At 39.5% G+C, this 13792-nt stretch overlaps 1 protein-coding gene across 4 annotated transcripts in view; it reads right to left on the bottom strand.

The window, feature by feature from the left end:
• Positions 1-1791: 1791 nt before the first annotated feature.
• Positions 1792-13792, bottom strand: part of LOC117829264 (SWI/SNF-related matrix-associated actin-dependent regulator of chromatin subfamily D member 3) — a 34550-nt gene continuing 22549 nt past the window's right edge. For 2 of the 4 annotated variants that reach the window (XM_034706883.1, XM_034706885.1), the window contains 8 exons: positions 13528-13623; positions 8849-8950; positions 8389-8550; positions 7276-7373; positions 6078-6213; positions 5084-5206; positions 4375-4476; positions 1792-4276 (listed from right to left, as the gene is read on the bottom strand). In XM_034706883.1, coding sequence (XP_034562774.1) covers positions 4223-4276; positions 4375-4476; positions 5084-5206; positions 6078-6213; positions 7276-7373; positions 8389-8550; positions 8849-8950; positions 13528-13623 — 873 coding nt within the window. In that variant the 3' untranslated portion in view covers positions 1792-4222. The remainder of the gene's footprint in view (positions 4277-4374; positions 4477-5083; positions 5207-6077; positions 6214-7275; positions 7374-8388; positions 8551-8848; positions 8951-13527; positions 13624-13792) is intronic. The other 2 variants (XM_034706884.1, XM_034706886.1) reach the window with 1 other exon arrangement.

The following is a 13792-nucleotide window of genomic DNA, read 5'->3' as shown; positions in this document are numbered from 1 at the left end:
TAGTTCCTCATCTCTGACCCAGTACTTCTTTAAAGAAGAGTGAGACCAGATCTACCTGTTTAAGCTTCTTGATTTCCCCTTAAGTTCCCTGATGAGGAGTTACTCAAGATCTACTCATTAACTGATGGTCAGGTCAACAAGCAATTAGTGCCTCTTTGTTCCTCACTTGATCCCTTATAACTAAGTGTACCGATAGCTTTAAAGCATTGGCAGATTTTCCATCAGTGTAGCTTTAAGAGTCAGAGTATGACACATTGTGTAAAATTTGCAGCACAGCCCAAAAAAAGTCTGATGACACCATTTACTCACAGGAAGCTGAAGTCTGTGCAATGTTTCAATCTGGCAGTGATCGATAAAATGTTAAAATTCTTGAGTATTTGATCAAAGTGCTACATTTAAAAAATATATATTATAAGTTATATTTTTTGGGCATTTTCAACTTTATTGAAAGGACAGCTGAAGACAGACAGGAAACGTGGGAAATACAGAGTTGAGGAGGACATGCAGCAAATGGTCATGGCCTGGAGTGTAGCCAGCGACCTTTGCGTTGAGGGCTTTAGATTGTATGTGGGGCACTTAGACCACTACGCCACTGGGGACCCCCAAACATTTTTTAATAAGAAATATCTATTTCAGTAGTACAAAATGTGTATAGTACATGATCCCTGTTAGGGTTTAACTGTTACATACACTGCCAGTCAAAAGTTTTGAAACACCTTCTCACTCAATGGTTTTTATTTATTTTAATTATTTTCAACATTGTAGATTAATACTGAAGACATCAAAACTATGAAATAATCTGGTTTTGCCATAATCTGGATTACAACAGTACTCAAATAGGTCTATCCATTGTGTACCGACCCTACCTCTGAACAACACAACTGATGGTCTTAAACACATTAAGAAGGCAAGTCATTCTCCAAATGAACTCTTGACAAGGCTCATGTTAATTAGAAACCATTCCAGGAGACCACTTCATGAAGCAGACTGAGAATACTGAGAGTGTGCAAAGCTGTCATGAAGGAAAAAGGGGGCTACTTTACAGAATCTAAAATATAAAACATATTCTGGTTTGTTTAACACTTTTGTGTTAATTAAATAATTCCATATATGTTCTTTTATAGTGTTGATGCCTTCATTATTAATTTACAATGTGGAAAATAATTAAAATAAATAAAACCCATTGAGTGAGAAGGTGTTTCCAAACTTTTGACTGGTAGTGTATGATGATTTTGGACACATTTTACTACCTCATGTGTGCTTGGTTGTGCTCATTTGAATTACTTCACACTAGTGTAATTTAATGTGATGCATCATATTCCATGAGATAACCATATGACAGCTTCAGTGACAAAGCTCTAAAAAATGTTCTGAACTCATACAAAGTTATTTTTAGTTTTGTGGTAGAACATGATCACACTGATCAGAGGAAGGTTTCTAATACTTTATTACTTCATCCTAAAAAGTTGGAGATTTTTTCCCAAATGCATACAGGGTAACTTAATTTCTATCATTTGTGACCTGTCAGAAAATGTCAAATAAAAAAGAACTTCTTTGAAGATTTAGTTAGTTTTCATTGGACATGGAGGGCATGAAAAACTGTGAGCTGAAACATAAAAACTAAATGTGTCAGATAAATGTAGTGGGATAAAAGTTAAATATGTCCCCTTAGAAGAAGTACCTCTAATTTGAACTAAGTTACACACCAGCCCTGCTGAAATCTGCTCAGAAGGCTCCATTATTCCAGCACATTATGACACAAGGTGAAAAAAAAAGACACTTCAGATATCATGGCATTTACAAACTTTGGCAAGCGCTTCTTTATTTACATCCAGGCTGTCTCATAATGTCACAGCTGTTTTCCCCTTTTCATCTTTTCTTGTCGAGTGTGATCACCAAACCAGATTGCTCTTTACAGATGTTCAGTATTACTCATACCGTCATCTCCTCCCTGTCGGTGACGCTCTGACGACAGTGTAAACAGAGAGAAAGAGCGGCTCCCACTCTTCACAAACACATGCAGGGAGTGGGACAAACATGTCAACAGTATATGTCAGGGTTTTAGAAACAGGAGGCGCAGTAGTCTGTTTACATTTCCCAGATTCTCTGGTCCTCCCAGCTCGAGGTTGCGCAGGAGATGCAGCTTCTAGTTTCCACCACAAGAGGGTGCTAGTGAATCAGTGACTGTATGACAACAAAGTGAATGCCCCGGCCATACAAAGACAGACCCCTTCAGGTCCGACACAGGACTAAAGATACTACCAATGACTACTGTTTCTCCTCTAATGAGTGCAGTTAATATAACTTAGTAACAAAAAACACAGCTCAGAAAAATCACACCTACAGTTAGTTGCTGGTAGGGCATATCATTTTTGGCAAAAAAGTTTCCAGAAGGCATTTCAATAAGTCTTTTGCTCATCACAGAGACAAATATGCCAGCTTTTTGTATTTACACACACTGTCTCGTTAGATGTATCAGTTAATGTCCATGGAGCATGCATAGGTCATCGTGAAATCATCTAATCACTTTCTGTGTATGCTGGGATAATAAAAGAGGGTCTCACCCAATCCAAATGAAGATAATCCCCACAAAGAGTTACAGCACAGTGCAAAGAAAACAATAATCTGCCAGCTGAAATAAAAAAAAAATCCTCCATCTGACATTACAACATATACATACAGGTCATTTAAAAAACGTGTGAAAGAAGATGGATGCAGATTATCTCATGATACAGCTACTGAGGTTGAAAGTCTTCGTTGCAGCATCCAGCTCCCACGATAGTGACGGGATGGACCGAAAATAAACCAACCCGACCCGAGATAGTACACAGAGGAACGCTAACATTCCTGCCCTACTAATGCAAAACTCATGGAGCTCCCATACTGCCCCATGTAACTCACACCCCCCCCACTCACCCACCCGCCCACCCACCCAGCCCCCAAAACAAACACACAGATGGTCTGTCGTATACTGTACAGTTGGCCCTCTTGAAGGGAAGAACACACATATTTACATTCACATCTCTAGAAAAGAAAAAGAAAACTGCTTTGTCTTCTTCATGTAACGTAAAGAGTAGAAATCGGACAAAACTCGTCACAACTGGGCTTAAGGGATGCATGCAAGAACCGTTTGAAGAACTTGAGGCCTAATTATCTACAAATCTTTGAGGTTGATTCTTATTCAGACGAGGATATCGTTGCACCTCCTGTCAAACCCAAGTGAGGATCGTTTTGCCCGTTTCATCTGCATTTCAGTGATCATGTTCTCTTTTTCTTGTTGCAACCTTTGGTAACACCTTCAAGACATTAGCTGGCAAAATAGTACACACAGACGAGTTCCAACATGTATCATAGGCATATTGTCATTTTGCTATGATTAGGGGAAGAAAAAGCTTTTAATCAGTGTTAATATTTTTTTTATCAATACTTGTTTATCCTTCATCAAACACTACAAAAAGACACAATGCTGTGAATGGGATAATACTCGGGTTAATGTAACTAATACTGATGCAGGATTTTCAGTAAATACGACATAAATTAGACTCATAGAAGGCTCAAACCTGCAAATGAATAACATCCACAACTCTCCCTTTAACTTAATGTGTCCCACTTAATCTGGGCTTTGCTGGTGTAATTAATCGATCTGAGAACAAATGAAAACACACTTTGTCTTGACCCCCAAAACAAAAGTTCAAAAAGAGTTGAAAAGCATAAAAAAAATGCAGACTCCTCCAGAGTGCTGCGCCGTTGCTGATGGACCTTGACGTCGGGTTACATCATGTACACTTCTGTCCGACGCAGTGGCAGATCTTGCCAAAAACACAGCGCTGTGTGTGAGCAGCTGGCTCAGAGTTCATCTTGACATGAATCTGTGACGTATTTACAGAGCAGAGATAGAGAGGGGGGGTGGGGGGGTGGTGGAGAGAATGTTTTGTTGTTTCTGAGGATGCTTGTGGTCTTAGTGCATTTCATACATGCAGTGAATGATGATGCATCATCCTGAATGTGCATCAGGATCCAGCCTCTGTACGTACATGTGGCTGCTATCGCAATGAAAATCTCTTGTAATGTGAAAACACTGGAAAACCTCTGAAAGACAAATGTTCTTTTTATAACAACCAACAACTTCAGAGGTAAAAGAGTGATGGCCTCACACACACACACACTCACACCCAAAAACACACTCGGCTCCAAAACTCAGAGTTTCAGGCGGGCCTTGGTTTTAGGTGTTGCGGACAGCTAAGGCCTGTTCCAGCTCTTGCCTCCTCTGCTGGATCTGTAGAGCAAAAAAACATGACCAAATGTCATCAGACCTGGGGGGGGTTCATTTGAGGTGAAATTAAAAGATAATTAGACAGCAGTTTTTTCTCTCACCTTGCAGTAGAAATAGCGGCTGACGGCCTCCTGGGACCAGGGCTGGTGGTAAAACGCGGCCCTCCTCTCCTCTTCAGGGTTCCCCACTACGTCCGTCATTAACTGCAGCCCATGGAAAAGTTCAGAAATAATAACCATGATTATCAGTGTGTGTGTGTGTGTGTGTGTGTGTGTGTGTGTGTGTGTGTGTGTGTGTGTGTGTGTGTGTAACTGTGTTTGTAATGTGAATAACATGTTCCCATTCCTTTTTGAAACCCTCATCCTATAAACAGACCTGATAATAAATGAAGTACAATCTAGTTTTCCTTCTATTCCATCCTAAAATGCTACTTCCAAATACTTCCCACACTTCAGTACATATCTTTAGGCACTATTCTGAAACTGTCTCAGTTTTTGATCCCCTGACAAATCAAATTAATTTTTATTTTGTCATTGTCAGGTCATGTCCCGTCTTGAACAACCAGTTTCCACCACTAGGGGTCACTAGCTGTGCTTCATAAGTCTTGAAAAGTCTGACTTTGAATGTCTCTACTGGTCCCCTTACTCTACTCGCAATAAAATGTCCGCAGTGGTAACAAAAAAAAGTTGAATTTCTTCATATCAGTAAAGGATCTTTTGAATTCTATTTTTCAACCCCAATTTGAAGAACACATTTGAAATAAAGGCAGCGACATGAGTGTGCGTATACATATAAATAGAAGTGAGGAACCTTAAGGTCTCGGCTCTGGGATTTGAGCCAGTCCTGAATGTAGCCTTTGGGATCTCTGGAGAAACTGAGCATGAAGTCCCTCTGGATCTTCAGCTGGTTGATGGACTCGATGGTCTCATGGATCTGAAAAAGAAGAGACAGAGACAAACTGTGTATTCAGAAAAAAGGAAGAAATCTTACACGTAAGGAATCGGAGAATTCTGATAAACACAGGCTCACAGGGATTTATGAGTGAATGGATGTTCCCGTTCTGAGGAGGAATATAGAGTCTTAAAACCTTTTATAGAGTTGGTTCTCTAAAACATAGTTTACTGGACAGGATTGTATATGCAGGTGAGATTTTCTATGATGCAGATTTAGTGATAAAAGCCTTCTTTTCCTCATCGCTCTTTCCAGTCAGTGAGTCCTCATCAGTGCCGTAACACAGCTCTGCCATCGTCACGTCTTTGTACTTTCACACTGATCCCATGGTGGCGGAGCATTGGTGTCCCAGTGTGTCACTTCACATTGCATTACGGCTTTGTGTTAGCACAAGAGATGAACACACAGTGGGAACTTTACACACACACACACACAGTCGCACACAGCCCTGCCTGCTCCAGCGGCTCACAGTGATCCTGTCTCGTCTCTGTAACACCTCTGTTACTACCTCTGATGCTCACACAGCAGAGTGGGACGACTCAGTCTTATCGTTATGCCTCGGATGTATTCATATTGAAAGGGAGATGTTACAGGGGCATATATGTCACGTCTTTAACTGGCACCAAATGCAGATTTATTTTCCGTCCTGCTAACCCACAGCAACCTTTTCTTCACAAAAATTCCTCCACAGAATCAAATTTCATTCCTAACAAATGAAACAGCAAAGTGTGAAAACTGCAACTAGCAAACTACTGCTTCCTAAGCTTTCTTTATCACCTCAGCGTGATTTACAGAGAAAATAAAGCAGAGTCAGGATGAATTAGCGTCTTCTGTGATGTTGCTGTGATCTCACCTTGTTGTCGAGCGAGGCGATTTCCTGCTGGTTGGCGGTGGAGAGGAGGAAGCTGCTCATCTGGCTCTTCAGGGGGTCCTCCACCTCTACGTCGATGTCGTAGCACGCCGTCTTCTTCTGGTCGTTCGGATCCACACTGAAAGACAAAAAAATAATACAAGTGAGAAAATGGGTAATGAATTAGCTGTGATTTGAGAGTGAGCTTTTTCCTTTAATGGTGATTAAAAACAGTCCTTGGTAAAAATGTTTTTAAAGCCATGACATTTTTTTTGATTTGGTTTTGTCTGCTGCCAAATACATTTTGATTGTCTCACAGCCGTTACATGTGGTCAAGTAGTGATTAAATAAAGTATTTCATTTTTTCTTATAAAAATAGTGTTTTTTTTTTACTTAAAGTTAAGTCATTTAAGTCAATTGAAAATGCAAAAAAAAACCTACATTAAAAAGGGTTGTAAATAAACAATAAACACACTTTTTTTTTTTCACTGTGAATACCCCTGCCACTTCAACATCCTATATATAATACCTTCATTGCCAGCTCTTTTGTACATAGCAAACTGTAACTATTCTGTGTTTCTGTTTATACTTGTTATTAATCCAATTTAAATTATTTCATTCGTATCTTATTTTATTCCTTCTTTCTATCAATATTTTGACTTTTACAGACTGTGTATAAGAACATTCTGTAACAGCTGAATTTCCCCCTGGGATAATTAAAGTATTTCTGATTCTGACTCTGATTTTTAATAAGAGCAATAAGTGAAACAGACAACTTCAGAAAAACAACTAAAAAGCATTACGATATAAAATGTTAAAGACAGCCTCAAATTAGGAACAATGGAAAAAAGTTCTCCATCTTGCAGGATTTTAATCTTACTGCATCTCAAATACAGTTCAATCAATCAATCAGTCTTTATTTGTATAGCGCCAAATCACAGCAACGGTATCCCAAGACGCTTTTACAAACATAGCAGGTCTAGACTGTACTCTGTTATGTTATTAACAAAGACCCAACATCAAGACAGGATAAGACTCAGTCTGATCTCATCTTAATCCACCATTAGCAGAGCACTTTGCAGGCAGAAAGCTCAAGCAGAACCAGACTCATGTTAGACAGCCATCTGCCTCGACCGTGTAGGGGTTGGAAAGAGAGAGAGAGATGATGGAGATGAGTTGTGATCAATAAAGTGGAACCTACCTGATGACGTGGTTGATGACAATGGGGTCGGGGGGTAAAAGAAGGTTGGTGAGGCGTTGAGGGATCTCAGAAAACTTCAGCCGTGGACAGTCAAAGATCTGTAGAGTAGGGTAAAAAATCACAGCTTAGTTTGTAGGTAATAATTGTAAAAATACTTTTATTTGTAGAGCACTTTTCAAAAACAGGTTGCAAAGTGCTTTACATGGGCAGCAAAATGAAACAGGCAGCTCATAGAAACACACAAGTCAAGGTAAAGAAATAAAACACATTTTAAAAGATATAAAATTCTCATAAAATAACTCTAAAGGAATACAATTATTGTAAAATATATTTCTTAAGACGGTTTAAATAAAATAAAGTCAAATAAAATTCAGATAAAATCCGGGAAGACTCTGTGATAAAAGTCTGTTTTAAGAAGGGATTTAAAAGAGCTCACTGACTCAGCAGACCTGATCTCCTCGGGCAGATGATTCCAAAGTGTCAGACCCCTCACTGTGAACGCCCTGTCCCCTTTTTTTTTCATTTTTGTGTTAGAAATGCCCAGTAAACCTCTGCCCGAGGATCTCAGTGCACGTGTCAGCTTGTAGGGTATTAAAAGGTCTGCTCTATAGCTCGGAGCAAGTCCATGTAGAGCTTTAAAAGTAATCAGTGAAATCTTAAAATCAGTTCTAAAACATACAGGGAGCGCAGTGCAAGGAAGCCAAAACCGGTGTGGTCGAATTTTTTGGTTCTGGTTAAAACCCTGGCAGCTGAGTTCTGTACAGTCTGGAGATGATCAAGGGATTTGTTGTGCAGGCAGCTAAAAAGACTGTTACAGTAGTCCAGGCGTGTGGAGATAAAAGCATGTAAAATCGTCTCTGTGTCTTTAAAAGTTAAAACGGACCGAATTTTAGAAATGTTTCTGAGGTGGTAAAAATACTTAGTTCATGTATTGATGGTTCAGTACTTAAAAGACAAATTAATTTTGCTATACTGTCACAAAAACAGTGAGTCATAAAAAAACAAGAGACTGAAAGAGAACAAACTTTGTCCCACTGTATCTATATTTTCAGCAACAGTGACATTAGTATTAACACAACATCAGTGATATACAGCACACAGACAGCGTCATACCTGTTGGAAGTACTTGTCACAGTTTATGTACTCCTTGTCATGGGAGTCCTGCAGCTTGTTGGTCTTGACGTACTGCCAGAGGGCTTGGATGATGCAAGACCGAGTCTGTGTGTGAATCCCGAGCAGGCGAGCCAGGCGAGGGTCCAGCTTAAACTGGGGGGGCTGCAGGGACGATATAATCACATTACAACATTTTTTTACACCCATCTACCTCCCAGCCTTTACATCATATCAGACTTCCTTATCATACTTCTGCGATTTACAGAGGGATGCCAGGTTTGAATGGAGTCTTAAAAGCACTGTGTAATGTTTTTGTAGACTGGTGTTATCATTGATTTGAGGCCTGCGGGATGTCTCTACAACAGCTGATTTCACGGAGCGGATTAGTCACAGAGTTGTAACAGAGGAGAGTCTATTTCGGGATTGAGTTGTGAGCTGCTGTGAGACTCTCTGTCCTCACCTGGTAGTCCAGCATCAGCAGCAGAGTGCAACGCACGCTAACATCCCCCGGCCTTTTCACCTGGAAGCCGTCTGTCTCCTGGGTGGTGCCCGTGCGGTGCCACTGAAAGAGAAAAACCACAACACAGTGACTACACGTCCCAAATTGAGCCCCTTTATTCAGACTGTTAGTTTCACACTTCAGTCTCTGTTTATTTCACACTTTATTCATGAAATTTCATTCCTGCTTTAAAAGCTGTGAAACCTATTTTTTCCTCATTCAGCTTCTCGTTATGAGGAGTGTGATTTTACAAGAACACAAGTTTTTCCTGCTAAAGTTAAAACAGTTTGATTATTATATTGGAGGTTTTTGAATTTTAATTTCTTCCATCATGTGGACAAGCTAAATTGGAAAAGGTTGATGTCTCATGTTCAGCTCCTAACCACGTAGGAATGACAATTTTGAGGTTATTTAGTTATGTTTCCAGTGAGTGACTCAAATGTGGTTTAACAACACCCACAAAGCACTGATGCTGCACATTAACCAAAGTGGCAACGTGGCTAGAGGAATCTCAATGTTCAGCAGATTTAAGATTTCTGTTCAGACATTAATATTTCACAAACTTATTTTAGTCATATTAATCATAAACTCTGACCAATATTTGCTAATGACTTTGGTGATGACCCGAGTTTTCCTATTCTGTCACATGAGGCTAACATTTGTTGAATTTAATGAAACGTTTCAAAGCTAATTCATTGAGTTACTGGGATAGTTGGTACAGATATTTATGTCTGCCAAAGGAGAAATTGTATTAACTTAATAACTTTGGACTTAATAACCTGCAGGACTTTGCAGGACGCATTTGCACTGTATACAACTGATGCGCATGAGGGGGCCTGTGATTGGATGACAGGCGGTGTGATTGGCACATAATCTGCCACTGCCGTTTTATCTGATCTAGGATCTGTAGCGTGCAGTCTGCTATATTTACAAGAGTTAATAATCAATATACGGGACAATTCAGGTACCAACTGAAAAAAAAACAATTCAGCCCAATATACGGGATGTCCTCAGTAAAGCTGCTGTTTGTAGGAAAGGGGTAAAAATGTTGTTTTTTTTTCTGCTGGGTTTGGAGAAACGGTCATAATACCCATCGGTACTCATCAGTAAGTGGAGTAATTTGAGACTATTGCGAAATTTCTGTGTTTTCCAATGCCTTTGTATCAAGTAATGTTATTATTCCCTTCGTTCCCGTTATGACGAACCAATCACAGCTAATCTCCAATCCTCTGTCCTGATTGGTTAAGGGGCGGCCCCTACTACGTCCTCCTATTGGTTATGAGTCCGTCACTATCATGACGGCACATGCCGATCTGTGTTTGGGGGGTAAGAGGAAATCTGGTTGGAAGGGATAGTGTTGGTATTCAAAGTCCCTCTCTCTGAACAGATGTTTACTCTGTGACTACCAGCAGCAGCTTTAATACGGGACAGTTGGCAACCCTAACCACACCGGCAAAATATACATCCAATTATTTACATCACTTCAAATACCATGAAATGCACCAACAAACCATGCTAACATGCTTAAATCAATTGAAACTCATCAAAAATAGGGTTAGGTTAGCTAAACAGCCTTGCTAGCAAAATATTCTTCCCTTGATATTTTATGTCCAAAGGGGACCCCAACCTTCAGTTTGAGGACCGCATCTTGTTTGGAATCAAACCCTTCTTAAATAACACATATTATAATTGCATATTTAATGATATATAAATAGTAACTAAAGAGTATTTAGTGGTTAAGGTTTGAGTGACAAAGTGTTAGATACGGTTAGCTTAAGCTCCCATATCTAACATACAGTACATGCTCTTCACTCGTCCTGTGACTGCTTCACCCATGAGTCTCCTCTCACCTCAACCCGATATCTTTAGTTAAAATGTGTTATCCTGTACTCTTATATGATTATAATTACAAGTCTAGGGTTTGTCATACACTTTAATAGCATTGAGCTCCTTCATTTATCAGCGTCAGTGCATCTGTAACTAGCAGTCCTGATCTCATTAACGTCACATGTTCAGTCTGTGGTTTGGTGAGAAGTTATATCTGCAAACTAGTGATGCACAAACTGCAACCAAGATGGCAAAATGTTTAACCTGTGTCTGAGCAGCTGAGTGACAAACTAAATATCAAACAACTGAAAACAACTATTCATAGAAGATTCTATTTACATATATCAGAGCCTCCAACATACTACGATGCAGACAAAATATTATTTAAATCTCCAGTTTCCTTAACTGCTCAGAAACTGAAAGGAAAAGCACTTGAAACACCGTCTTTGCTACCGTGAATTACACTAAATTGGCATGCAATCCAGAGTAATGTTTTCCTCCAACCAATGGCTGCCTCAGAACAGATTAAGCACTGATTGTACCTCAAGGTAGAGAAAAATTTCTTTTGATGGAAAATCATTCAAAGCACAGCACCTGAGTGCCTTGCTAAAATACCCACTCAAAAGGAGGAACCTTGAGAAGTCATAAATTTCACTCTTAAAGTGGCTTTTTTAAAGTCAGTACACTTTGTGAGGATACAAAGAGAAGAGCAGCTAATGATTGTTTTTTTTTAAAACATAAGCACTTGTTTTCTCCCGTTTTAAAAAACTGGATGTTAAAACAACCTTGGATATAAAAAAATAAAAATCCTTCTCCTTTATAAAAATCAATTTAGAGGGAATGAGAGAGGGCAGTCCAATCGCTGCGGCTGTTTTATTTTGTATTGATCCATTAGGACTGGAAAAAGGGAGCAGGTTAGAAGGGGTGGCTGTAGATGGAGAATTAACAAGGTTTCACGAAGTTACGATTTCATGTGAATGCTTTTCTTTTGCATGATGAGGAAGCCGGCACTGACCCTGACTGCATGGTAGTCAGCAGTCTTATTCACTGAATGTGCAAAATACCAATTCTTCATGCAGCTAATGGATGTGATCTCAAAAGAAAGTGACCAACATGCAGGTCGTCCAAATGTGACCTCATAATTAATTGACTGAAGGAACTAACATTGATGCTAGAGTTAGGCTTGAACAAGGAATGTTAAGAGAAATAGATTTTTGAAGGGAAATATTGATTATAGCTGCTTTAAGAAAAGGTGTAATCAGGCAATATAATTAAAAACACCTTTGTCTGGTTTTAACAAGAGAGAGCAGAAGCTAAAGAAACAAGCATCATTGGCCCTTAATGCTTCAAGATTGCTTTTTCAAACACTTAACAGAGGTTTCATTTTGAATGAAATGAGGTTAATTTAACTTAGCCATGTGTAGAGACTGGAAACCGCTACCTTTACTATATCCAGGGGAGGGGTAAGGGGTGGAGCCATGGCCCCCCTTGAAATCTGGTTAGCCCCCAAATCCAAAACTAGGATTGGCTCGTGCCTTGTCAGAGGTGGAACTTTTGTTAAAAATCATCTGGGTTTTTTTTTGCTATGTTGCAACAAGCTAATGTTAGCTTTCTCTGAATATGCATGTAACATATCTTCTCACGTTGATACTTTGGACCTTGGACATTATTTTTGAGATCCTTGAGGATTTGGACATTTAAAATGATTTGCACATGCTGGACTCCAGCGGCAACAGCTTCTACTACTCATCTCATCACTATCACCGCTCCCTCTTTCTCTTATTCTCCTCTCTCTCTCTTTCCAGACTCAACTCGGTTGAGGCATGATGGCTGTCTAACATGAGTCTGGTTCTGCCTGAGGTTTCTGCCTGTTAAAGGAAGTTTTTCCTCGCCACTGTAACTTGCTAAATATTGCGATGTGCAATGCTCATGATGGATTGAGGTGGGGTCAGACTGAGTCTTACCCTGTCTTGGTGTTGGGTCTCTGTTCATAATTTGACATAGAGTGGTCTAGACCTCCTATGTTTGTAAAAGCGTCTTGAGATAACGCTTTTTTGGCGCTATACAAATAAAGATTGATTGACTGACTGATTGATTGATTGACACCTTTCCAAATTGATGTGATACTTTAAAGGTTAAAAGTTAAAAACATTTTAAACAGGATTAAAACATCAGTTGGATACTTTAATGCCAATAGAGGAAGCAGGTGCTGTAAGTGGTGACAGAAATAGTAAATATTGCTGTTCATTCACAGTGTGCATGCACACCTCAAGTCACCCCTACACAAGTCAGTGCCCAAGTTTGGCTACCCCAATCAAAAAAAGCCAAGTCCATGACTGTATCAATAAAAACAATCTTTAGCTCACATATCACACCTGTAAAAAAGTAAAATTGAAAAAAAAAATAATAATTTTGTTTTTGTTTAGCAAGCCCAAAAATCTTCTGAACCCGGCCTTCAAAGCCTGAGAACCACACAATGAGTATCTATTACTCAAAGTAAATACTTCAGGTTGTGTTTTATTCAGAGGTTGAATTTAACTTTTTACCCTCATATTCAGCTCTATCTCGATTGCAGCTTGTTTCTGTTACACAGGAAATAACTACAGATTACTAGCATGATAACATGTTTGTTAGCAGCAGCTACAAGTGTGAAAGAACAGCAATCAATCATCTCACAAACACTGATCACAATATAAGTCTTAAATAGTCTGTGGTAATTTTGCAAGAGCAGGCTAAAGGTTGACCACACTGTGAAGAGTTTAAATGAGCCTCTTCTTGAGTGCACAGGAAGCAACAGCCATGCCTGAACTGACCTCAACCAGGTGGTTGTCTGGGCCGTAGAGATCTTTGTCCAGCTCGATCACCAGACTCTTAAAAAACGATGAGAACTTCTTCTTCTGCTTCCCCGGCTGTGAAACAAGACAGAGGGAGGTTGTAATCAGAAACAAGTCAAGCAGGTAGAAATGTTAAAACAAACAGTTATTAACATGTCTTGGCTTAATGCAGCGTAAAACATGAGAAACCCACAAAGGCCGAGTAAGATCAGAGAGAAAGTGAGACAGTAGACATTCTCAGGGT

This window comes from Notolabrus celidotus, chromosome 17 (genome assembly GCF_009762535.1).
Source record: "Notolabrus celidotus isolate fNotCel1 chromosome 17, fNotCel1.pri, whole genome shotgun sequence".
NCBI classification, from domain to species: Eukaryota; Metazoa; Chordata; class Actinopteri; order Labriformes; family Labridae; genus Notolabrus; species Notolabrus celidotus.
The sequence above is the reverse complement of the archived record's forward strand: the minus strand, read 5'-3'. Positions and strand labels throughout refer to the sequence as shown.